General features: G+C 37.6%; 1 protein-coding gene across 1 annotated transcript; it reads left to right on the top strand.

Moving 5' to 3' along the window:
• Positions 1 to 11,929: 11,929 nt before the first annotated feature.
• Positions 11,930 to 15,712, top strand: LOC136206020 (probable LRR receptor-like serine/threonine-protein kinase At4g36180). The gene has a single exon (XM_065996919.1). It carries the CDS (start codon positions 12,166 to 12,168, stop codon positions 15,589 to 15,591), a length of 3,426 nt encoding a protein of 1,141 aa, XP_065852991.1. The 5' UTR covers positions 11,930 to 12,165; the 3' UTR covers positions 15,592 to 15,712.
• The last annotated feature ends 11,071 nt before the right edge of the window (positions 15,713 to 26,783 follow it).

Raw genomic sequence — 26,783 nt, forward strand, 5'->3', positions numbered from 1 at the left:
TAACATCTGTTATGATTGTGGCATGTATGGTCATTCTTAGGAGGGTTGCCCTAAAAGGGAGAGGGTTGTTATAGAGAGGGTTGAGAGTAGTGTGCGGATTACTGGAGGGAACCAGGGGTATGAAGGGAACTTTGGTCCCTGGATGGTGGCAAAGAGGCACGCTAGACGTAGGAATCAACCTGCAGTGGTTCACAATCGTCCTCCTGATATCAACACAAATTCTAAGTCCCTTTCTCCTAAAGCTACTGTTATTCCAAATGTCAAGGAGAAGCCTGTCCTCAAAGCTAGAAAGGAGGCTGGGGTTTCTTCAGTAGCCTTGCCTGGGTCCAGATTTGGGGCCCTGATGATTGAGGAAGTTCAAGAGTCAGACCAAGATGAGAATCATATGGATGAGAGTATTCCAGGATTAGAGTCTGTAGATCCAGTTGAGAAGGTGGTTGAATCTGTGAACCCACTTTTTGTCTCTAAGGATGAAGCCCAGGGGGGGACCCTGACCCTTGCAGCTAGAAGGATGAAGAATTCAAATGAGGTTAGTATTCCTGTTCCTGGTATTGATCCTGGGATTGGGAAATCTATGGGAGTTAACAAAACTAATATGAAAAAGCTTAAAGGAAAACAAAAAAGTGGCCTTAACACTTTGGCGTTTCCAGATAAGAGGGGGCCCGGGGGTACCTCGGTAAGGCTCTCAGGAGCCCCTAGTAAATACCTAGCTTAGGGTAGGGGTGTGGTCAGTTGTCCTCCTTTCTATGGATTTGTTATTTTGGAATGTTAGGGGTGCGGCTAGCAAGGCTACCCGTATCCATATTAATGATCTTATTAAGCAATTTAATCCATCTTGTTTTGCTCTTTTGGAAACTAAGATTAGTGGTGAGAAAGCAGATGAGGTGGTTAAGAAGTTTAAGAACTGGCACTGTGTTAGATCGGAGGCAACTGGCCGGGCTGGGGGGATTTGGCTTTTTTGGAGGCCAGATCGGATTCATTTTGATATTCTTAGCATGGATAAGCAGTTCATTCATTGTAAAGTGAGTATTTCCGGCAATACTCCCTTTTTTATTACCCTTGTGTATGTTGACCCTATCTTGTCTAATCGAAAACGGCTCTGGGAGGTTCTCTATTCTATGAGTGTCAGCATTTCGGAGCCCTGGTTTGTGGCGGGTGACTTCAATGATATCGCCTTTATGAGTGATCAGAGAGGGGGATCCAATCATTATGTTAATCGCTGTCTGCATCACAAGAATAGTATGGATTTATGTGGGCTTTCCGATCTGGGGGCTTCTGGTCATAAATTCACTTGGAAGCGTAATAATACTTTTGTTCGATTGGACAAAGTCTACGCTAATGTTTTAGCTCTAACTTCCTTCCCCGAGTGCTCTGTGTTGAACCTCCCGTTCCGTCATTCGGATCATTGTCCTATTTTGTTTAGACTTTTGAGAGGTAAGCATCCTAGGGGTAAGAGACCGTTCCGGTATCAGTTGGCTTGGGAGTCCCATCCTAAGTTTAAAGAGTTCGTTCATGAGAGTTGGAGACCTCATTCGTATGTACTGCAAGCTGCTGAAGGGTTCAGGAATAAGGTGCAGGGGTGGAATAGGAATGTGTTTGGGCATATTATCAGAAGGAAGAACAAGTTATTAAAGAGGATGGAGGGCATTCAATGCAGGTTGGAGGGGAGGTTTGATCATAGCCTTGAGGGCCTCCTCAGAACCCTTCAGAAGGAGCTGGAGGCTGTGCTTAGGCAGGAGGAGTTCCTTTGGTTCCAGAAGTCTCGGAAGTCCTGGATTAGAGATGGGGATCGTAATACCAAATACTTCCATCTCTCTACCCTGATCAGAAGGCAGAGAAATAGAATTGAGGCCATTAAGGATTCTAATGGTGATTGGGTTTATGAAGAAGAGGTTATTCGAAACTTAGCCCTGGATTTCTACAGAGAGCTGTTCAAAGAGGAACCTGTTCTTTTGGAGAGGGCTCACTCTATTGCTACATTTCCTTTAATCAGTGAGGATTGTAGTCAGGAGGCCTTTCAACCTATTTCCCGAAAAGAGATTGACCAAGCTATCTTCAGCATTGGGGCTTCTAAAGCTCCTGGGATTGATGGTCTTCCGGCGGGCTTTTACCATAAGCATTGGGATGTAGTGAAGGAAGGCATCTATAATTTTGTCTTGGGGGTGTTCAGTGGTTCGAAGGATATTGAGCTGGTTAATAGAACCCTCCTGGTTCTGATTCCTAAGATTGATAAGCCTTCTTCCTTTTTGCATATGAGACCTATCAGTCTTTGTAATGTTCTTTACAAAACTGTTACAAAGATTGTGGCTAATAGAATCCGTGGCATTCTTCCTGCGATCATTTGTCAGAATCAGGGTAGCTTTGTGCCTGGTAGACAAATGATGGATAATGTGGTGATCACCCAAGAGATGGTCCACACGATGAAGATTAGGAAGGGGAGGAAAGGCATTGTGGCTCTGAAGCTGGATTTAGAGAAGGCCTATGATCGAATTAATTGGGATTTCTTGATGGAGAGCCTTGAGAGAGCTAGAATCCCGGACAGCTGGAGAAGTTTAATTAAGGTATGTATTTCTTCTCCTGTGTTTCAAGTTATGGTCAATGGGGATATGTCGGAGGAATTTTCCCCGGGCAGAGGAATCCGTCAGGGGGATCCTATGAGCCCTTTCCTTTTTGTTATTGCTATGGAGAGGCTCTCTCACCTGATTCAGGATGCGATTGATAATGGGAGTTTCCACCCTGTGGCGATCAACAGCTTCTGCCCCCAGGTGACTCACTTATTCTTTGCAGATGATGTCCTTATCTTTCTTGAGGGTAATGAGGAGCAGTTGAGAGTCATTATGGATATTCTGGATTGTTTTTGTTCGGCCTCTGGGCAGAAGCTTAATATCCAGAAATCTAGGATGATGTGCTCTAAGAATATGAATCAGAGAGTCTGTAAGAGATTAAGTGATCTCTCAGGTATTCCTCTTACTGATTCTCTTGGGAAGTATCTGGGCGTTCCCCTCCATAGTGAGCGTGTGTCTAAAGGCTCCTTCAAAGAGACTTTGGATAAAGCTAATTCGAAGTGTGCCACTTGGAAAGCCAAGACTCTGTCTCTCGCTGGCCGCCTCACGTTAATTCAATCTGTTAATTGTGCTGCTCCCAATCACATCATGCAGGCTTGTAAGCTTCCGGATCCTGTGCTTAATGATCTTGACAAGATTAACCGTAGGTTCCTGTGGGGGGAAGCTGCGGAGGGCAGGAAGATCCATCTTGTGCCTTGGAGTGAGGTTTGCCAGCCTAAAGATTCTGGGGGTCTGGGTATTAGGAAAGCAAAGGACAATAATAAAGTTTTATTAATGAAACTCCTTTGGCGTATGTGGCAAAACCCCTCCTCTCTTTGGGTTCGCCTCCTTTGTGGTAAGTATCGGAAAGACAAAATCTTCGGGGGCCCGAAAGAGAGAGTTGCTAATTGTTCCTTCCTCTGGAAAGGACTTAGTGCTGTGTTTGATGAGTTCTGCTTGGGAGTTGGCCTGGAGGTAGGGAATGGTAAGTCCATTAGTTTCTGGTTTGATAACTGGATTGGGGATGAACCGTTAATTGAGGTGTGTTCTTCCCCCCCGCCTAGTGATATACGCAACTGGAGGATTGCCGATGTGGTTGACTCGGAAGGGGACTGGATCTGGTCAAAGTTTGATACTTTCTTTAGCCTTGAGACTCTCCTTAGAATGCGGGGAGTGAAAGTGAGTAATCAAGAGGAAGACTTGGATAGGCACTGTTGGGCGCTGACTAACAATGGAGTTTATTCTTGCAAATCGGCCTTTGAAGCTTTCTCTCTCTTTAGATCTGATCCTCCCTCGGATGTGTGGAAGTCGATTTGGACCCTTAAAGTTCCTTTCCGTATTAGGAGTTTCCTGTGGCTGGGCGTTAAGGACAGGCTTCTTACTAATTCGGATAGGCACAGAAGGCACTTGGCTGATTCTGGAGCTTGCAGTAGATGCAGAGGCCATGTTGAGACTTTGTGCCATGCTCTTAGAGATTGCTCTAATAGTAAAGAGGTTTGGAGGAAAATTCTCCCACACCATATTTTCTCTTCCTTCATGGCACATTCTGAGGTCGACTGGTTCTCTAATGGTGTTAGAGGAAAGTTGCTTCCATACATGGAGCATGGTGACATTTTCTTTGCTATTATCTGTCACCAAGTTTGGAAATGGAGAAACGAGGAGATTTTTGGAGATAAAACTGTTTTTATGACAAACTTAGCTGATTTCTTCTCGAAAAAACTTTTCTCTATTATCGATAGTTTCAAAGGAGAGTCCCTTGCCAGAGCCTCTCAGTGTTGTGATGTCCATCTCGTGGGATGGAGCAGGCCAAGAGAGGGGGTTGTGAAGCTGAATACTGATGGTTCCTGCCTCAGTAACGGTAAGATTGCGGCTGGAGGTGTGCTTAGAGATGTAGGGGGCGTCTGACTTTCTGGGTTCTCCCAGAATTTAGGGTTGGGTTCTTCCTTTTCTGCGGAGCTCTGGGCTATTCTTACTGGAATCAATCTTGCTAAAAGGCTGGGTGTTAAGAGGCTCTCTGTGGAGTCTGATAATTTGGAAGCAATCAAAATGATTTCTGAGAATCATTCTATGGGTCTTAACAGTCGCAACCTCATCAAAGCTATTATAAGGCTTTGCTCCTCCTTTGAGTTCGTAGAGTTCAGACACATTTTTAGAGAGCAGAATCGTGTTGCTGATCGCTTGGCGGCGGCGGGCCATGAAGGGACGTTAGGCGCTACTACCCTTCCTGTTTCCCCTAGTTTCATCTCTCATCTTCTCTTAGAAGATAGGATTGGGGTTAGCTTCCCTAGGCTAATTCCTGGGTAGTTTGTTGTTATTCGTTTTTCTTTTCCTTTTCTACCCAAAAAAAAAAAATGATTGAGGTATTCTTAATAGGTCAAAAATAAACTTATAAAGTCTCACTTATTCGGCCCAATTAAAAAGATTGGACGCAGACAATCAAGACAAATCAAATTATAACATTTAGCATGTTATCAAAAGTTCTCCTTATAAAACCATAAATATCCTTTTAAGGTTAGGAGAAATGTGAGTTATTAAAAAAAATCCCTAAAATCGAGAAGATTCTTCTCCATGGGATAAGCAACACGTGTTCCATGGTTAGATGAGGAGTCTCAACCACCAATTTTCTCTATAAGTAGTGTTCACTTGGTACAAGAATAATTACTCCTAATGACCCTTTATTGATAAAATCAACTTATATCAACATCTTTAGAGTCTTCGATAACCTCCATTTAACGTAGTTTCTTTATAATTCTTAGTTTATGTTTCATCATTTTTTTTCTTAAAACTTCTTCTTCGATTTGAAAAAAAAAATTGAGTTCTGAAAGCTAAAATGGTTTATCAACAAGTACTTCTACGTTATTCGGTGAAAAGTCATACAATATCCATATCCATTCTTCTTCGAATCATCAGGAATTCACAAGCAAACCAATTTTAGAGTTAGGAACATTCCGATGTAATCCGTGAATTTATGAATCTCTAATATTGAATTGAAGTTTGGGTTTCTAAAATTGGATTGAAATAATAAATCTTGAAAATTGGATTTTCGCACATAGAAAACTCAGTAAATCATGTGTAACATGATTGATTGTATAATATGACTACACTACATACCTCATCATGCAATGAATAATATTGTTCACTTCACAAAAAGTGTCTGAAGTAACGAGGTTCACGAAAATACTATTTATTTTTTCCCCCACTATGCATTTCGTAGAATTCTATTAAATATTCTATACTTCACTTTGCAATTAAAGCCTCAAGTCACAAAAGAAAAAAAAAAAAACAAAAGTTGAATCCAAGAAAATCGTTGACTTTTTTTTTTCTTTTTTGAGGATATAATCCTTGTAGTAAAAAAAAAATACTTAAATTTGACTAGCATAATTAAATTGGTCCAAAATAAATTGTCTATTAACCCCTCCAAACTTTATTAGCCACTCCAAGTTTGAGAGAGAACAAGAAGAGTGAGTGGGTCGAGAGAGGAAGAACGGTTAAGATTAAAATCAAGTAAAAAAAAACCTGTAATGACAGAGAATGAGGGAGAACTTAGAGGTGGTAGAAAGTGTGAGAGGTGCAGATGACCGACAACCATATTCTTCCACCTTAGATCGCCGATAGAGAGAGAAAAACTTCGGGACAGTTGGAGGCTTTAGAGAGAACGAGAAGAGTGAGTCAGTTAAATGAAAAGAGAAATTGTGTTAGATTAAATTAACCTAAAGTTCTTTCTTTCTTTTTTATTCCTAAATCTTTTTTACTCCTAAATTAAATAAAACCCTAAAGTTCTTTCTTTCTTTTTTATTCCTAAATCTTTTTTACTCCTAAATTAAATAAAACGTTACGGTCTACATGATTTGATTGGTAAAAATCTAAAAAGTTGATGGGCTTTAACTAAAAAAAATATATTAATTTAGGTCCAATGTAATTTAAGTACCTTCTTTTACCATATATAAATTGAATGTCTTTATATTTTTTTAGGGTCAATTTAAGATAAATTTTTTATCATTATTTATTTCATTATAAATTAAATATTAATATATCTATTATCTATATAGCAATTAAAATATTAATCCAGTCCATTCACGAACTTTCAAATCGAATCTAAAAAAGCTCAGCTTGATTCATGAATATCTCAAACTGATAACCCGCGAAGCCCAAAACGGGTTATATTCATTTCGCAAGCCCAGCCCATATTAAAGCCCCATGGGCTAAGATTGGACGGGACCCGAATGAAGGAAGCGGGCGCAGCGAGTAAACCGCCCCGAATTTCTAAACGGAGCGTCAAGGCTCCCACTCAAAACCACGTTCGCCACGAAAGGGACATGGCCTAAAAAGGGGTAACCGCCCTCAGAACGTGGCCCACTAAGGAGTAACCGCCCTCGGCGGTTACCCAAAAAACACCTATAAAAGGCCTTAAGAATAAGGGGGGAGGTACGTTCACATTTTTTCCCACAAAGCTATTGCTAAACCATAGACTCATTCTTACAAAAACTAACTTGATCGTCGGAGAGTTTTCCCGGAGATCCTGTCTCCGGTTTTGTTTTGCAGGTAACTCCGGCAAAGAATATCAAAGCGGATCCAGCAAGTTATCACAAACCGATCCCAAACTCGAACCGAGTTCTATCGAGTCTTTTTGTATTTATGCCTTATTCTTTTGCTTCTCTCTAAATATAAATATTGTGTTTTTTTGGTGAGCTAAAGTTTAGGTAAGGGTAGGTCTACTCACTCCCAAGGTCAGGACAAACCACAGATCTCGATGAGGGTTTACAGTGGAATTTACAGATCACCTACCAATGAGGGCTAAATTTTGACGGAGTGGAGAATCGAACCTCAAACCTGTCAAGCAGAGGTTCAATGAATAAAATTTTAATAATAATAATAACAAGTGAAAAACAGTTTTAATAAACCGTTACATTAAGATATGACAAATCGGTTTAACAGTTTTCAAAATTTGATTGTCTATATATAATTAATTTTTTTATTTTGCTTTGAAGAGATTTTAAAGTTAGGAAAATAAAAGTCTAATTTACAGAATATTGAAAAAACGAGAGAAATTATAAAACGAGTTATATTTTTCTCAAATTTCAAATTAGTTCTTAGTTCTACTTTTTTATTTTTGTTATTTTTATAAACCTTATGCTGCCCTCTGCTATAAATATTTTGGGTAATTAATCACGGTAAGGTCCCTAACCTTTTTCTCTATAAACTATTTAGTTCTTTTGTCTGTTTGTTAGATTTTTTACCGTTGAAATTACTAAATTACCCTTTACTATTTATCAGTCAAAAGCAATTCACACATCTATGTCTTTCTCTCACAACTCGCGTTCACAAAATAAATGGAGAAAAGATTGAATCCGTAATCCATAATCGAATACTCATGCTCGCTCTTCCTGCTTGAATTGAAAGTAGAAATCGACTCAAGTCTCTCTGACTTACTCTTCCTGTTCGAATTGAAGGTAGAAATCCTCTTACTCTTAATGGTGAGTTTAATTTCCTCCATATTCTCAACTCATGTTTACTGCCAACTGCTTCAGTGATGACGAAAGATGTTTCTATTAATTTTATTATTGGTGTAAACTTCACTGTCAGATTGACTATAGATAATCTTATATATTTGATTTTGTGGTAAAGGGTAGTTAAGACATTACATTTTTCTTTTACATAGATTTTGACTCAAATCCAAATTGATTAACAGAATCTTCATGAGAGTCTAACGGTAGAGACTAAACAGTTCATCGAGAAAAACGTTAGGGACTAAACAGTTCATTGAGAAAAAGGTTAGGGACCATACCGTGTATTTTTTTAAATACAGGGATTAAACAGTATGTTTTGTCAAAATATGAGACTAATAAATTAATTACCTAAATATTTTTGTTGGCAAAAAGCATAATTAAGCCCTGAACTTTACCAGTTTTAAGATTAGGCCCCTAATCATTTATTTTTCCAAATTAAGCTCTTGATCATTGATTTCGTTATGGATCCAGACTTTTTTTAACACATTTGTCGAGAGTGGACGACACTCTCCGTTAAAGGAGAGTCGACATGCTGACATGGACAATTTTTTTCTACGTGCACAATTTCTGAATATATGTTGGTTGACTAGGAAAGAGAAATATTAAAAAGGGACTATTGAGTTTTTTTTTTTGTTTTTTTTTTTTTTTGCAAAATGTGATTTCCATTTGCGTCTTCCCCAAATCAATTTTCAACAATTAGAATCGATGCTCTTCCCTCAGTACGAAAATCGATCTTCTAGTTCTTTAAGTCTAATCTTCCAACTTTGAAACCTTTCTTCTCCAAATCGATTTTTAAGAATTAGAATCTGGAAATCGATAATCTCCTTTACTTGTACCATATTCGACCTTCTCCTTCAACCCAATTGAAACCCTAACCGATTTCTAAGCATCAAAATCGCAAAGATGAGAATTCAACATTCTTCTCTTTGTCTGATCATCTCCTTTGCCTATACCATAATATAATTCTTTCAAACTCGTTCGCTCTACCATCCTCCCTTTCATCCAAATCAACTATTTCAACTAGATACGACAAAGTTTGTTTGCTAGTAATTGCAAAGGTTAGTTGATATGTATTTAGTAGAGTTTTGGTTTGGTCATCCTACTTCTCTAAGTTTTAGCTTTGATGTCATAAGTTTGACAGGCATACTTATGCTTGTTCTTCATAAGTTTTCCAATTCTAATTCTTTTTTTTTTGTTGCATGCCTAAAAAAAACATTTTCTTTTTCCTGATACAATAATTAATAATTGTATAAATAGTAATATATGAATGCTTTGAAAGAAGACAACAAAATTGAATGATCAAGAACCTTTTATTTTTATCTTTTTGGATGACCCCTTTAAGTACGATTTAATATTTGGATAAGACATTTTATCAACATATATAAGAGGATCAAGCACTGTGTATATCCCATTGAGATACTCCGCTTTCTTTTTTAGTATCTTTATTAATTTCAAACTTCCCTCTATGATGAACACCTAACTTCAAAAAGGAATCCCCATCCTCTGTAAAATAAACGTATCATCACATTACAATTCATTTTATAATAAAACCACAACATATGTTACAAATGATATTGAAACCAAAAAGATTAACCATTAATTGACAAATGATATTGGTTCTCAAAAAATCTCAATGGGATATACACAGTGGTTGATCCTTTGTTGGATGTTGATAAAATGTCTTATCCAAATATTAACTCGTATTTAAAAGAGTCATCCAAAAAGATAAAAACAAAAGTTTCTTAATCATTCACTCTTATTATCTTCTTCCAAAGCATTCATATATTACTATTTATACAATTATTAATTATTGTACCAAGAAAAGAAAAATGCTTTCTTTAGGCATGCACCAAAAAAAAGAATTAGAATTGAGAAACTTATGAAGAACAAGCATAAGTATGTCTGTCAAAATTATGAAATCAAAGCTAAAACTTAGAGAAGTAGGATGACCAAACCAAAACTCTACTAAATACATATCAATTAACCTTTGCAATTACTAGCAAACAAATTTTGTCTTATCGAGTTGAGAGAGTTGATTTGGATTAAAGTCCCTAAGCTAATTTGACTCGTTTACTTGGTTAGGTTTTATAATTCAACTTCTCTACCTAATTACTTAGTTAGATTTCTTAGATAGAGCTAAACAATACTTTAGTTAATTCTCTAGCTAAGTCATACAACACGACATAAATGCCTATTAAAGATCCGTACTCATTAAGCAGAGTTCACTGTCATCTTATCCTATAATGTTTTAACTCATGTTATAAGATAAGACACAAAGGTATGATGAGATGGACAGAAGATGAACTCATGTTTAACAAGTTTGGATTATCAATTCAAAGCCAGGATGGAAAAGAGTGGAGATGAAGATAAACTTTTAATTAGTTAAACTTAACTTGAAAACAAAAAGGAAATTAACAAACTAATGTCAAAGCTTGCTTAATGAAACTAATAATGGAATGAAAACTATGAAACTAATAATGGAATGAAAACTGTAAACTAAACTAAGGAAAAACGAAATATAAACTAAAGTATGTGAAAACGGAAAGTAAAACTAAGTTACGACTGGGCATTAATTAATCTAACTAATGATCCAATTACAATGAAAAAACTTTATTTATAGGGATTAATCAACTCCTCCAAGCCATAGGTCGTCCCTTTATCTTTAATATGTCTTCTAGCCTTTCTCTGACCGGATTAAAGTTGGAGAAGTTGGATAAAACCGAACCCTTTCAAGAGTTTTGATTGAAGTTAACCACTGCTTTCTGTCGTAGCTTATCGAGTTGCTGTGTCCAGCTCGCCGAGCAACCATTTGAGTTCGAGTTCTGTATCTTGACTTTCTATTTTCTTCCGTTGACTCAAAAATAGTAGCTCGACGGGCTATCTATTGATTTTCAACCTTTTTCTTTGTTTAAAGCCTAAAACTACCTGAAATCACTCAAAACTCTAATTAAGACCAAAATAAGGGGGTGGTTGGTTGCTACTTTTCATGTTCATTTTTACCTTTTCACTTCAAAAGAGAAAGTTTTAGGTGTTTGGTTAGTGATCTCCTGTTTGCCTTTTACATATGAAAAGCACCATTATGTGTTTGGTTAGTGATCTGCTGTTTGCCTTTTAGACCCGAAAAGCAGCCTTTTACAAAAGTAGAGAATCTATGCTTTTTGGAAAAACAGCTTTTTCCAACAGCAAACAGGAAACAACAAACCGCAACAGCAACAACAAACAGCAACAGCAAACCGTAACAGCAAACAGCAAACCGTAACAGTAAACACCAACAACAAACAGTAGGTAAACAAACAGGCCTTAAAATAAAAATGGTCACGCATAATCAGGAAAAAACATACATTAAAGCTTAAAAATATAGACAAACATATACTCTAAAATCCTACCTAAAATGGTGATAACATAGAGATGCTTAAGATTTTTCACTTTCATATACTTTCACTTAATTTCTATTATTCAAGTTTTATTGTTTTTACTTATTTCCACATTCATTTTATTTGTTTGAATTAATCTTTTCTAATATACTAGTATGAGCTAAACTTTAAACTTCAATTAAAATGAAATAAATAATGATATCTATGAAGACAATATTATTTGTTGTTTTTTTAAGGTACTATAACATTATTATAGTCACAAATAAATAAAACTAAAAAGAAAAAAAAAAAAAGCAAAACGACAACGGAGCAAAGATAGCACACAGGGCTCAATGATTCAACCCACATTACATCATATGAGGTTAAAAAGGTCCACCATTTGCCGTTTTGAAAAAGTTGTTGTTCAAAGGCTTTAGCGTAATCCCCAAACTACCCTCAAGATAGTTAAATAATTTAATTTTTGAAAGAATCTCTGCAATTTAATTTATTATGTGTTTGTATTTTGTTGTTGTTCGTCTTCTGAATGCGTGTGGGTCTCTCTGTTTCTGTTTCTCTGCAGTTTTTTCACTACCCACTCTCTCTCTCTCTCTCCGGTTCTGCTTCTTTACACATGGACTTGCTCTCTTCTTCTTCTTCGTATTTCTTCCTCTTTCATGTATTTTATGCTTCGCTTGATCATTACTTCATTCTTTGATTCTTTACTTTCAGGAATTTCCATTTCTCTTCTCTATCATTTTTTCCATGGCCGCCGTTACCCATTTTTGCTTCATTTTCTTTCTGTTTCTCTGTGCATGTGCACAGCGCAGCCCTGAAAATCTCGCTGAGATTCAAGCTTTAATGTCTTTTAAACTTACTCTTCATGATCCGCTTGGAGGTTTGATCGGTTGGGATTCTTCTACTCCGGCGGCTCCATGCGACTGGCATGGTGTTGGTTGTATAAGCAACCGAGTCAGTGAGGTTCGTCTTCCTCGTCTTCAACTCGCTGGTAGACTCAGTGACCAGTTAGCTAATTTACACATGCTACGGAAGTTGAGTCTCAGGTCTAACTCCTTTAATGGAACTATTCCTTCTTCCCTCACAAAATGTACCCTGCTTCGGGCTGTTTTCTTGCAGTATAACTCATTCTCCGGTAATCTTCCGGCGGAAATCGCTAACTTAACCCGTTTGCAAGTCTTAAATGTTGCTCAAAATCATCTCTCTGGTGAAATCCCTGATAATCTCCCTGTAAACCTTGTGTATGTGGATCTTTCGTCCAACACATTCTCTGGTTCAATCCCGCCTTCTATTGCTAATCTCTCTCAGCTTCAACTCATCAATCTTTCATATAATCAGTTCTCTGGTTCAATTCCGGCCAGTTTTGGTCAGCTTCAGTATCTCCAGTACCTCTGGCTGGATTACAATGTTTTAGAAGGGACTCTGCCGTCCGCCGTTGCAAATTGCTCTTCTCTTGTGCATTTGAGCGCTAATGGCAATGCGCTTGGTGGTGTGGTCCCCGCTGCCATAGGAGCTCTGCCTAAGCTACAGGTCATTTCTCTTTCGCAGAATAACCTTTCTGGTTCGGTTCCCTTGTCCATTTTCTGCAATGTATCGGTTTATCCGCCGTCCCTGCGGATCGTGCAGCTTGGATTCAATGCATTCACGGAGGTTAAAAGCCCTGAGTCAGGGGATTGTTATAGTGTGTTGCAGGTTCTTGATGTTCAGCATAATCGGATACATGGTGTGTTTCCTTTGTGGCTAACGAAAGTGGTTACATTGACAATACTGGATGTTTCTGGGAACTTGTTAACTGGTGTGATTCCGCCAGAGATTGGAAATATGTCGAGCTTAGAGCAGCTAGGAATGGCTGAAAATTCTTTCAGTGGAGTAGTTCCTGTGGAGATAAAGCAATGTAGGTCATTGCGTGTTCTTAATGTTGAAGGGAATCATATTTCTGGTGAAATTCCTGCATTCTTGAGTGATATGAGAGGTTTAAAAGAGCTGTACCTAGGCGGAAATCAATTCTCCGGTTCAGTTCCGGCGAGTTTTCGAAATCTCACTGAACTTGACACATTGAGTTTACATGATAATGTTTTGAACGGAAGCTTACCTGAGGAGCTTATCAGGTTGAGCAATTTGACTACATTGGACCTCAGTGGAAACAGATTTTCTGGTGAAATTCCTGCAAATATTGGGAATTTGAGTCAGATTATGTCACTGAATTTAAGCAGAAATGGCTTCTCTGGGAAGATTCCTGCTAGTTTGGGAAATCTATTGAGGCTTACAACTCTCGACTTGAGTAAACAGAATCTATCCGGCCAGTTGCCGTCTGAGCTTTCTGGTTTGCCTAATCTTCAAGTTATTGCTTTGCAGGAAAATAAGTTGTCCGGGAATGTTCATGAAGGGTTTAGTAGTTTGATGGGTTTGCGCTACTTGAACCTAAGTTCCAATTCTTTATCTGGTCAGATTCCATTAACTTATGGCTTTCTTCGTTCATTACTTGTTCTTTCACTATCAGATAATCATATATCTGGGCTTATTCCACCAGAGATTGCTAATTGCTCTGATCTTGAAATTCTTGAGTTATATTCAAATTCATTGAGTGGTCAAATTCCAGCTGATTTGTCTCGCCTTTCACATTTGAAAGTGCTTGATCTTAGTAGGAATAATTTATCAGGAGAAATCCCTGAGGAAATCTCTAAATGTGAGTCCTTAATGTCATTGTTGCTTGATCATAATCATCTTTCAGGCAGCATTCCAGATTCCTTGTCCAATTTATCCAACCTAACATCTCTTGATCTCTCCACTAACAACTTGAGTGGGGAGATTCCTTCCAACCTTACTCAAATTGGTAGCTTGGTGTACTTAAACGTGTCCAACAATAACCTTGAAGGTGAGATTCCAGTGACGTTGGGTTCAAGATTCAACAATCCAACCACATTTGCAGGCAATGCAGACCTTTGTGGCGCGCCACTGGACAAAGAATGCGTGGACGAAGATGAAAGGGATAGAAGGAAAAAACTGATTCTGTTTGTTGTGGTCGCTGCAATTGGAGCTTTGCTATTGTCATTGTGTTGTTGTTTCTACATTTTCAGCCTCTTGAGATGGAGAAAGAGGCTAAAACAAGGTGCAGCAGGGGAGAAGAAACGTAGCCCAGCAAGGGCTAGCTCAGCCGCAAGCGGGGGTCGTGGCAGCACAGATAATGGAGGGCCAAAGCTTGTTATGTTTAATAACAAGATCACACTTGCAGAAACAATGGAAGCAACAAGACAATTTGACGAAGAAAACGTCCTAAGCAGAACGCGATACGGATTAGTTTTCAAGGCGTGTTATAACGATGGAATGGTACTCTCAATAAGAAGACTTGCAGTACCAAGTGGATCTATGGATGAAAACATGTTCAGAAAAGAAGCAGAGTTTCTAAGCAAAGTAAAACACCGAAACCTCACAGTTCTACGCGGGTACTACGCAGGGCCACCGGATCTAAGACTTCTAGTGTATGATTACATGCCAAATGGGAACCTTGCTACTCTCTTGCAAGAAGCATCTCATCAAGATGGTCATGTACTAAATTGGCCAATGAGGCATCTAATAGCACTTGGAATCGCCAGAGGATTAGCATTCCTGCACACATCAAACATGGTTCATGGAGACATCAAGCCGCAGAATGTGCTATTCGATGCAGATTTCGAAGCCCATCTGTCGGATTTCGGGATAGACAGGTTAACAACAGTGGCAACAACAACTCCAGCAGAAGCCTCAACTTCAACAGGTGTTGGGACATTGGGGTATGTATCACCAGAAGCAGTATTAACAGGAGAAGCTACAAGAGAATCAGATGTGTACAGCTTTGGGATTGTGCTGCTGGAATTACTAACTGGAAAAAGACCTGTTATGTTTAGTGAAGATGAGGATATAGTGAAATGGGTGAAGAAGCAGTTACAAAGAGGTCAAATAACAGAACTGTTGGAGCCCGGATTGCTTGAGCTTGACCCGGAATCATCAGAATGGGAAGAGTTTTTGCTAGGAGTGAAAGTCGGGTTACTTTGCACAGCACCCGACCCACTTGATCGACCCACAATGTCTGATATCGTTTTCATGCTTGAAGGTTGCCGGGTCGGTCCCGATATTCCGTCATCAGCCGATCCTACATCTCAGCCTTCTCCGGCACAACAACCCGAAACATTTTGAGATACTTCAAGTATCTTTTTGAGAAATGTTATTAAATTTCCTAGTGTTGTTAACTGTAGCATTATTTTCTTTTTCTTTTTTCAAAATTTTAATGTTAAAAAAAAATGGTGGTTTCAATTTATTTGGATAAATTTGCGCTCTCTTAATTAAGTTTGTACTTGATTACTGCCGGCTTCGGGGGGGAAGGGTGGGACCAAATAAATTCAGTCAACGACAGAGACAGGAGACGCAAAAGATGACGGGAAGAGGACAAAAGTGGGGCCAGGGGGGAGCCCGCCTTTTTCTCCCGCCAAACCAGAGAAAGTCACGTGGCAGAGGAAGCACTATTTAATAGTGGAAAAAGTAGCCGTTAATGAGGTGGGCCCGGGGAGTACAACTGGCGTAAATAAAAAAAGAAAAAATAAGTGAAAAATAAGTGTCCTTTTTCTAAATTGATATAGACCATCTAGGTTTTGGATCTACAGTGATGCCACGTGGCATATAAGCTGGGCTAAGTTTTTAGTGCAACAGAGTACAAAAATTTAGGGGCCCTTAAGCAGAAAAGCTAATGAAAGAAAAAGATAAAAAGGCGAATAAGAGAGAAAATGATGGTTCAACCTCCCGCCCCCACGTTAAAATTTATATTAAATTATATATTCCTTTTGATTCTTGAAGCTTACTGTTTTCCGGTTTGTAAAATTTAATTTGGAATAAAGTTGAATTGGGCTTTTAATTCATAATTCTTATATTTTATTGTAAATTGGGAAGTAAAAACAGAAATGAATCAAAGCACTAAAATAACAAGAAAATAAAAGGCATGTTAGAACAATCACATAATAAACAAGATTTTACATGGTTTAATCATTGTAATCTACACTACACCGTAATCATGATGCACATTATACACATTAGTAGTACTTAATTTTTTTATTAAATATATCATTATTTAAATTATTTTTAACATAAGTGATTTACTAATCAAAGATGCAATTAATATTAAAATAATAAAATCTTTTAGTTAAAATATTAAACCAATTAACTATACTTTTTAATTTGTGTATACAAAGGAGTATTAAATTATCTTACCTATTTAAAATTTACAATTATTACAATTATAACGATTGAGATAAAAAAAATGAATAACACAACACCCATTTAGGGAGAAATTTTTTATCATTAGTGTGATGGTAAAAGAGTACAATTGAGCGTTGGGAGCAATCAAGTCAATATGATCGGAAAACAGGTTGTCACGAAACAGGTTGTCAGAGAGAACAAATCCAAGTGTGGAGATAAAATTCGTTATTTGACTCGGCAAGTTACATTGAGTTACATGCTTGACTTGCCGAGTCAACTACTCAAATGAAGAATTTTGAGTTTGTTTTACATGTTTTTTTTTTATTTTGACGCTTTAATTGTTTATTTTATATTTCTTTATCTTTATTGAATTGGGTTTGAGACAATTTTACCTAGAGGGAAATAAATTCATCCCTTTCAAATTGTGAGTCAACTCTTATCACATACCAATTAAACGTCAGATTTCTCTTTATGAGAGTTAGAGTTTATACCCAAAATTGGTTAATGGAGATGTAAGACCTTTGGTGTTGCCCTTCGCTTGCGGATGCCACCTACGCTGGATTGGTTACTGGAAACACTCTAATGTCCAAGTTAGATAAAAATGATTAACGCGAGAGAGAAAGTGCTTTAATCATTGTAATCTACACTATCTCGTGCTCTTTTAATATTATTTTTTAAAATGTTATTATTATTATTATTATTATTATTTTGAATTATTATTATTATTATTATTATTTTGAATTATTATTATTATTATTATTATTATTATTATTATTATTATTATTATTATTATTATTATTACTTTCTCCATTTCAAAGTATTCAATTGTTTGGTAATTTTTTATTTATTTCATGTTTGTATTTTATTCATACATATTAATTATTATTTTATCACATATATCATTATTTAAATTATTTTTATATAAGTGATTCATTAATGAGTGATCAATTGATATGGGGTAACATAATTTTTTCATTAAAATATTAAACTAATTAATTATATTTCTTACTTCTAAATCATTTATTTTAAAACAAATGGAGTATTAAATTACCTTACATACTTAAAATTTACAATTACATAAAAAATAGTAATGATAGAGAAATAAAAAAAATAAGTCACATAACATTCGTATAAAGAGAAAAAACCATAGTAAAATAGTACAACGATTACTAGAAACAATCATGTTGATGATTAAGAAAGATATCATTAGAGCGAACAATTCAAGTGTGTGGACAAAATTTATTGTTTGACTTGACGAGTTACCATATAAGGTTAAAAGGATATAAAATAATATCTTCCAAAGTTGTAATCCAAGTTTTACCATCTATCAACCAAATTTCATACTACCTTTCGTGAGAGTTAGATTAGTTTATACTCTGAATCGGAGATTTTTAATTTTTTCAAATTCAATTTGAATTTTTTTTATTGATTTTTCTTGATTTTTTAATTTGTTCCAGTTTTGAGATTATTTTCTGAAAGACTCTCTACATATAAGGATTCAATTTTTATTCCTATAGTTGGATAAGTAGAGTGATATTTAAACCCTGAAATTGGAATACATCTATCGTAGTCCTAAACATTTTGTCACTTTCAAAACAAAACATATAGATCATATTTTTTATTTTATTTTATTTTATTTTGGAGAAGTATGATATATAGTTGATTTATGTAGTAAGGATTGAAATGAAAAGTGTGGATTTTGAGAAAAGAAAGTGTTGTTGGAATGCAAGCAAATAAGCAACAGTTGTCTTTCTGCAATATATCTGCTTTATTTGCATGTATGCACATGGAGAATGCAGTTATTGCCAGTCCTCTCAATAATAAAATAGTAAAATGGAAGAAGTGACCGTTAAAGCTTCAAGTTAGTAATTGTTTAATATCCATTAAATGCCATTCAATTTCTTTGATTGCTGCAACTCTTCTCGATTTCTGTTTCGCTTTTGTCCTCTTCGTTCTTTCTTATTTTTATAACAAATTTTGCCCGTTTTTCATTGGACTTCTCTTCATTGGAGTAATATTTCTATAGGTTACAAAATTCATTAGTTCTAATCAATTATGCCTTTTACAAAATGTGTATATATATATAGCAAATAAATTAATGGTTTGCTGAGGTTTTTTAACGGAATTCAACGTACCAGAAGGATATGATTTCTCTGTTTGTTTTATTTATACCTTTTATGGGTTTTATTGCTCTTTGTAGTTTTATTATTGCTCTTTGTAGTCTATTTTCTTTCATTTGAGGATGTAGCCTATATGGATGGGAGGTTTTATTCCTCCTCATTCTTGTGATGTATTTGTATTGTTAAATTAATGAAATGATATGGCTTTTTATAAAAAAAAATAAAAAATAAATTAATGGTTTGTGTTCATATAAAAAATAAAAAGTTGATGGGTTGTGTGAAAAAATTACCATTGGATGATGATGGATTTTAACAAAGTAAGTTCATCTAATGGTGGTAAAAATAAAGTAAGCATAGCCTAATCCTCTAATTTAACTCAATTGATGTTTATCCGGAAATAAAATTACAAATCATTCAAATAATCTAACTTGGGTCCAGTTTTTTTTTTTTTTTTATCTCCAGCAAGTCGCCAGTTTGGACGATTTGCTTGAAACTGGAGACTTGTTTGAGATGGTTTCTAGGGGTTGGAGGGTCTTGAACAACTTTTTAAAATTGCAAATTGGTCCCTCCAACACGCTAATAGAGTTCCTCTAAGAAATAAAAGATTTGGATTCCTGACAATGTGGTTAAAAGTCGCTACAGAACCGTTCCAATCTTATCTGTGATCGAGAGCTCGGGATTTGAATAAGGATCAATATTGACTGCCAAAGGACAAAAGCTAGCAAAGTAACAAAGAAAATATGACAATGCTTTCTATTCGGATAACACAATCTCCTAATAGGAATATAACACCTTAAAATCCTAACAAGCCACAAAAACTATAAATAAGAGGTTTAAGAGATTCTTTGAGATATACTCAAAACTCTAGTTTTCATTATTTTTTCATTAATTTTTTAGAGTGACACTGAGTTAAGCATCAAAGTGCTTACGCAAACATTCAACACCTTGTCCATTTTTTAGGAATTCACTCGGACAGATGGGAGCTTTGAGATCACATAGATCATATATTTTTCACTATTTATCATTTGGTGGTATGAGCATGGAGATAAGACGTTGATACGAGTTTACTAGCTCTAGTGACAAACATGATTGCTGACGATTTTGGAAAGGATAAGGAAAAGGCCATTATTTAAAAATATCACATACCAAGATGACTCTGATGCCTCTCCTTAAGCTAGATCCACATAATCTAAAGGGTATTCCTTTAGAGGGTTCAAAACAACGTGAGATTGGAAGAGGCTAGCATTTTCTTAAGAGTGCTAGCCCTAATAACTTCTCAACTAGAAATGCTAGTAGGGTTCCTTTTAGGGCCTACAATCCCTTGGTAGATCTCCAAACTTCGACAACCGTGAGTATGGTGGGCTTGGTTTTGAACCTAAGGATCTTGTTCACCCACACAATTGGGAACCACTGAACAAGTTTAAGAGCAGAGCAAATCGCTATTAGAAGTGAAGGGTTGATAAATCAGCACTCTGTTTTGATTTGGCGGCTGTGGGGGGGGGGGGGGGGAGGGGATAATCGCCTCAACTCCGATGACGTGGAAAATAATCATTACAACTACTGAACTAGTAACCTATCGCATTGGACCCACAAATGAAAAATCACAGATGGGAAACCAACTTCAAACCTTCTAGTTCATGAATCCATACATGTATCATCCGTACAATGGGTTTCAAGTGAGCTCATCGGTAAGCAACCTCCCCATCAGATATTACCAGCCATTTCCTCGATTTTATCCACATGCAGAGTTCAAATTTGGGGCTGGATTTGGACCTTGATCAGGATACGGACCTGGGATAGGAATTGGAGTAGGAAAAATGATCTAGAGCAAACCAGGGGACATGATGATGGATTTTTAGCATGCTTTTAAAGGTTTCAAAAACACATAAAGCAAATAAATACCGATCCATAAATATCCACCATATGCAATTTTAATTAAGATTAGGAAACACTGATACATTTCACCAAGGATTGGGCAAGAAGTCCTTTTGAATGAGATTAATGAGTTGATAGGAGAACTCCCTATACGCCGTCACTTGCGGAATAAGAACATTCCCAATATACAAAGGAGACATATACCCAACAGTCCATATAAAAAACTATAAAGAACTAATGGATTTTTGTAGAGAAAACAGAACATCCTTATATCGAATCTTTTCAACCACCTTGATCGAGCCGACATCATATTGGTTTCAAGCACTAGATGCATGACCTATCAATAGCCGGGAGTAACTACAGAGGAAATTATGCACCAAATTCACGGCATCTATTCCAACGCCCACCGCTTGTAGAACCTTGTATCATCTCCGGCAGAAGCTAGATGAATCATTGAGATTGTGTGGATTAGTTCAAAGTAACATCCTTGAATATCCAAAAAGTGGATTTTGTAACTGTAGACACCGAGTCGGAGGACCTGTGACGAAAACCTGAAACAAGACGGTCGAAGCGATTGATTCCGGAAGTTTTGAAAAATATATAAAGAATAATAAGCGGAGGAAAATTAACGGCACGGCGCGAGCACGCAACGGCATCCCGCACGCGGACGACGATGGTCGAACGCCCGCTTGACGGCTCGAGACGTGCGCGCGACGTCCGTCGGACGCACCGCGAGTGGCACGCTCTCGATATCCGAGCAATGCCTGGTACCACTGGCGGTGCGCGCCCTCGTGGACCGTTGAGCACACGTGCCTAGCAACGCGAGGCGCGCGTTCGGCGGCCGCGACGTGCAAGCGTCTGGCTGCGCGGAACGCGCGCTCGGCGGCCACGGTGTGCACGCGTCCGACGGCGCGGGGCACGCCCCGAGGGTCGCCGGGCGGGCACCCAACCACGTCGGGCGAACGCCCAACGCGTCGGGCGGACGCCCGACGAGGGTCGGGAGCTCGCGGTTCGTGGAATCAATCGGCTTCGACTGTCAGATACCGAATCAAAGGTATTATCCGAGGACTAGACTCTTTATTTTATTTAATTTATTTCTCTCCTTCTACTTATTTTTTTATGCTATAGTTTTTATTCCTTTAGTCATTTATTTATTTTGTCACGTTTTATTTAGTTAGCGTATTTATTTAATTTTCGTTTCGTGTTAAATAAAATTCGGTTTTGTTTTAAAATAAAAACCTCGTTTTGGATATCCCAATACGAACCGTGATCCGATAAAAAGGTAGTTCGGGTATCGAAAATGTTGTAATTATAAGTTTTTTATTTAAAAGAGGTTTCCAAATAACGTTTTAAAATAAAAACATCGTTTTAGGAACTTCCGTTTTCGACTATGATCCATCTTTGGTAGTTCGGAAGTCCAAAACGATTGAATTAGATTTAATTTAATGCTTTTGAACAAATCTGGAAAATATTGGAGTGCTGCTGTAATTTGCCAATCCTGTCACTAAAGGCTGTTTACCGACGGACTTTCCGTCGGTAAATCTGCCAAAATGTAAAAAATGCCATTTCGGTCCCCTTTTCTTAACTTTTAGACTTTTAATCCTTAGTATATATATATATATAATTATGTAATATATGATTTTCAAATTGTTTTAGAATTTTAACATATATAATTATTTTAGAAGAGTGGTGTTCCATTTTATTTTTATAAATGTATGTATTATTTTCTCTTTTTTTATCATTATTTATTTAAGTCACATTAAAATCTATTTTAAATGTTATTTATTTGGGTATTTTGTGAGACAATTAGTAGATATTAGGGAATAAACATATAGTCTTTTTGACATTAAGATTATATTAGTTATGTATATATATATAAGTTTTGGAGTATATTTGGGTTATGTTAATTATTGACAAATAGAGTTATTTTGAGTGATAAATGCTATTTTCTTATTTATGAATTTCATCTACTATTTTCATATATTTAAAGTATAAATATATTATTTTCATTACTCTTTCTTATATATGTATTGGATAGTATACTTTCTTTTACTCTTATTTTATGTCTTTTGGCTAAAATGTGTAAATATATATATATATTATTTTCTTTATCTCTTTTGGCCATTTATGAGTCCATGTTTCAAATGGGCTTCACTTGGAAAAATTAATTTTTGGGCCTAAATGTGTTTATTGATGTAATTATAATAGTTAGAGAGTCCATTAAATAAGTGGGGAAAATAAGTCACAAAAAGAGAGTTTTCAATTAAATTATTTAAGCTAATGAGCTTTCTTAGATCTCTAATGTAGATAAATAGAGTCATTTTGGTTGATATTTCAAATCGTCTTCAAAACACCACGTTTTAAAACCTTAGTCCGTTCCAACGACGGATTAAGCGAACATTGTAATCAAAATCGTTTTTTTTGTTAATAATGGAGATTTTGAATCGCTTTCTTAATGAATTTGTACAAAATAAAATTGACTTGTATGTTTAACCACGTTTTCTTATTAAAAGGCTTTTACTTTAACGTTTTCAATTACTCGAGTCGTTCCAACGGCGATTCGGGTAAGCTTCATCAAACGGGGTTTTAAAACGCACCTAAATCGTTCCAACGACGATTAAGGTGCGAACCATGTAATAAACATCGTTTTGGGGAAATAAGTTAATGTAGAATAGACACACAACATAACATTTAAATACGGTTGTAAATAAATCACTTCTTTCTTCCCCCTCTCTGTGTATGTATAAACATAAATGGGTGATTCTTTACTGATGTGGCTTTTTAATATCATATGCTCAAAATGGTTTCCAAAAAGAGAAAGAAAAGGGTTTCAAATGAATTTTAAACTTAAAGAAGTATACGATTAGTCCGTTATCGCCTAACATGCTGAGTAGGAGGCCGGTGGTTCATAACCGGGCGATGTCGGGGTGCCTAGTAGCCTTTCTCCGGAAAGGAGCTAGCCTTCTCGGCTCGTACCTAAGTTTCCCGAACCCACGCCGGTCTCCCGCAAGGGATCGGTGTTCATTTTCCCATTCGTGGGTGGCGACTCTTCCATATCTCCGAGCTCCGGTCCTGCCGAGCAGCTTGATTCCACGATTGGTTGCTTTCGGCGCCAATCACCGCTTACGTCGCCATGAGGTTGTCCACCCCCCGGTCTGCCCGGGAGATTAGGCCGCGGCACCTCGTCTAAACAAGTGGCGACTCTGCTGGGGAAGCGAGAAATTTGATTCCAGAAGGCATGCACTAAGCCCTTAACGGGGACGGATCGTTTTACTTCTTTTCGTATGCATTCACGAGCATTATTGCAAACCCTTTGGGTAATTTCCGCGAAACCTCTAGCGAGAGTCCATTCGTCGCTCGAAAGAGGCTAGCGTAAGTTCCCCCTTACAGTAAGGCGCCAGAGGGTCCCCATCCATTCGTTAGGGGCGAATCTGTGCGGTCCTGTGAGGTCCCGCGGTCAGCCGTGTCAGCATATAATAGCCTTAGAAGTTTCCATAGGATTACCCGTTACTATTTTTGATGTGATAAATGAATTAGTTCGTGTTTTCAAACCGCCATGATACGTGTCTAATCCTAAATTATGTAAAGAAAATGAGACGATGCGTTAATATATACTCATGAATCGACATACTAATTACCCTAAAACATCGAAACGATTTGAACTAAAGACGACTTAGTCATCTCATACGAATGAACATGTGCGGCCCGCCTTATCCCTTTCGGTGTCCCGACGAAGGCACGTGTTCAGGAAATGCGTTATGACGTAAGCACGTATTAGTATGAATCGGTTCGGTGTTAAGGATAATTACATTTCGATACAAAAGACTATATTAACAATAGCCGTTATTCACATTCTTTAAATAAATTAGGATAAAACGAGATCAAGACGAAACGAAAACGAAGAACATTTCTGTTTCGAACGACCTTGTTGTAACGTGAAAAGCTTCGCACAAGTAGCCCATCCCTTCCGAATAAAAGACGAGCTTTTACGTTATGCCTCGTGTTGTTCTTAAGAGAAATGGATGTGTCCGCAAAGGTGACTAAGAAAATAAAAGAAAAGAAAAATAAACTATACGACCAAAATCTTTCCGAACCTACGATATATATCAATCCCGAGGGTAGTTAAAGAAAATAAACCAATGCCGTTGAATACGTGTCTCGAACGATTATATACCCCGTTTGAAATCTCGAAGCCGAATTAAGCCAAACCATATAATTGCGCCATATGGACGAGACTACTGGTTTTGACTAACGACTCGATCATTTCGACCGTTACCAAAACTGCAAGAAATATGGCCCGATATACAGGTTTGCTTAAACTCGCGCTTAAAGGAAAGAAAACGGCGATATCCTCGCTTCGAATAAACGCGCGATTCAACGAAACGTTGATTTTCTGTAACCACACTAAGGTGACGTATCCTGTAGATTGGAAAGGATAAAGGATTGTTGTTAGCTAAAAGATTACCGTGCGCTCAAATAAGACTCGCCGTCTTTTCATGTAGTATAATGAGCAAACGAATTCTCGACGCTAAGAACAAACACGTTACGCGATGAATTCGTTCCCTAAGATAAAATCCAAAAGTGATTCCATCACTAAACAAACGTATGGTTACGTCTCTCGGCAGATCCAAAAAGATCTCGTTGTAATCCAAAAATCGAGACACGAATCCACGTGAATGAAAGGGAACGAATCGTAGACGATAACGAACGATTGAACTAGAAGAATAACTCGAATCACGTCTAAAAACTGAGATGCGCTCAAAGGGAGTCAAAACCCGAACTAATGTGTCTCACGAAAGAACGAAAGACGAGTTATCCCGAAAGGACAATCCAACTTGGTCGATATCTTAGTCACTGAACGCTGATACGTCAAAAACGAACTGTATTGTCTGATGGATGATTTACTTTTTCCTCAATAATCGACGGCATCACGCGTCCTCTGGACCTCGATGTGAGCCCATACCAAAATCCTAGGAAAGAGACTTGGACCAACGAGTGTGTGGAGGAATGAGGATGGAAGAGAGATGATGTGATAATTGTGATTGATATCTAACATTTTCTTTCTCTTGTTACGATCTGATTACGCATTATGTTCGATTTTCGCTAACTAGTTTGTTTGTATAGATTTATATCTTGTTGTACATCAGTCGAGTCAGATTTAAGTTATAATGCGTTCTATGCTTAACGAATCATTGCAATCATACCATATAGAGCGTTGCATGTTAACCGCATTGCGTGCAGCCATTCTAGGTTTCGTAGATTTAGGACGCGTTTATTAGGAAAGTGAGAAAGAGTCGACCCCAGCGTCGCGTGTCATTCAGGAGGCATACTAGTTATGTCGTGACGTATCCCATACGTCTTTGCCTTGTCATACCTATGTGTTGGGACGCATCCTATGCGTCCTTGGCACGTCTCGCGCGTCTTCACCGTGTTGTTTGTATGCTAGCTAGGAGGCATGTCCATTATGTCGTGACGTATCCTATGCGTCTTTGCCTTAGCATACCTTATGCATGATAGCGTACCTCGTATGTTTCTTCAGTGTTGTAGGCACTAGTCGGAAGGTACAACCCTTATGTCATGGCATGTCCCATACGCTTTTGTTTTGGCATACCTCGTATGTCACGGCACCTCCAATATGTCCCTACCCTGTCAAGAGGCGTACTGTTCTCTCGTGACGTATCCCCTATATCCTTGCTGCGTCATATCATCACGTGTCCACCCGTCGTGAGTCCCACCTGTCATGGGATGATGTATTCCTTGCATCTTTACTTTGTCATACTCCATGAGACGTAACGCACCCCATGCATCTTCCATTAATCATTCAGACACCGATCAAGAGGCGTACCCGTTATGTCGTGACATATCCCATTTGTCTTTTCCGTGTTGTGCCTCGTATATTATGACCCATTCCTTGTGTCTCTACCATGTTATTACACACTGGTCAGAAGGTGTACTATATGTGTCATAACGCATCCTGTACATCTTCACCTCATTCCTTGTGCCAAACGAGGGGCATGAGTGGCATGCCCCATATGTCAGGGCATGTCAGGTGCTTGTTCACCATGCTATGTACGTTAGATGAAAGGCATACCATTTGGGCCGTGACATATCCCATACGTCCTTACCTCGTCCCATCTTCCATAT

This window comes from Euphorbia lathyris, chromosome 1 (assembly GCF_963576675.1).
Source record: "Euphorbia lathyris chromosome 1, ddEupLath1.1, whole genome shotgun sequence".
NCBI classification, from domain to species: Eukaryota; Viridiplantae; Streptophyta; class Magnoliopsida; order Malpighiales; family Euphorbiaceae; genus Euphorbia; species Euphorbia lathyris.

Excerpts from the sequence above, each read along its gene's own strand:
- LOC136206020 (XM_065996919.1), top strand. The coding sequence starts at position 12,166 with ATGGCCGCCGTTACCCATTTTTGCTTCATTTTCTTTCTGTTTCTCTGT.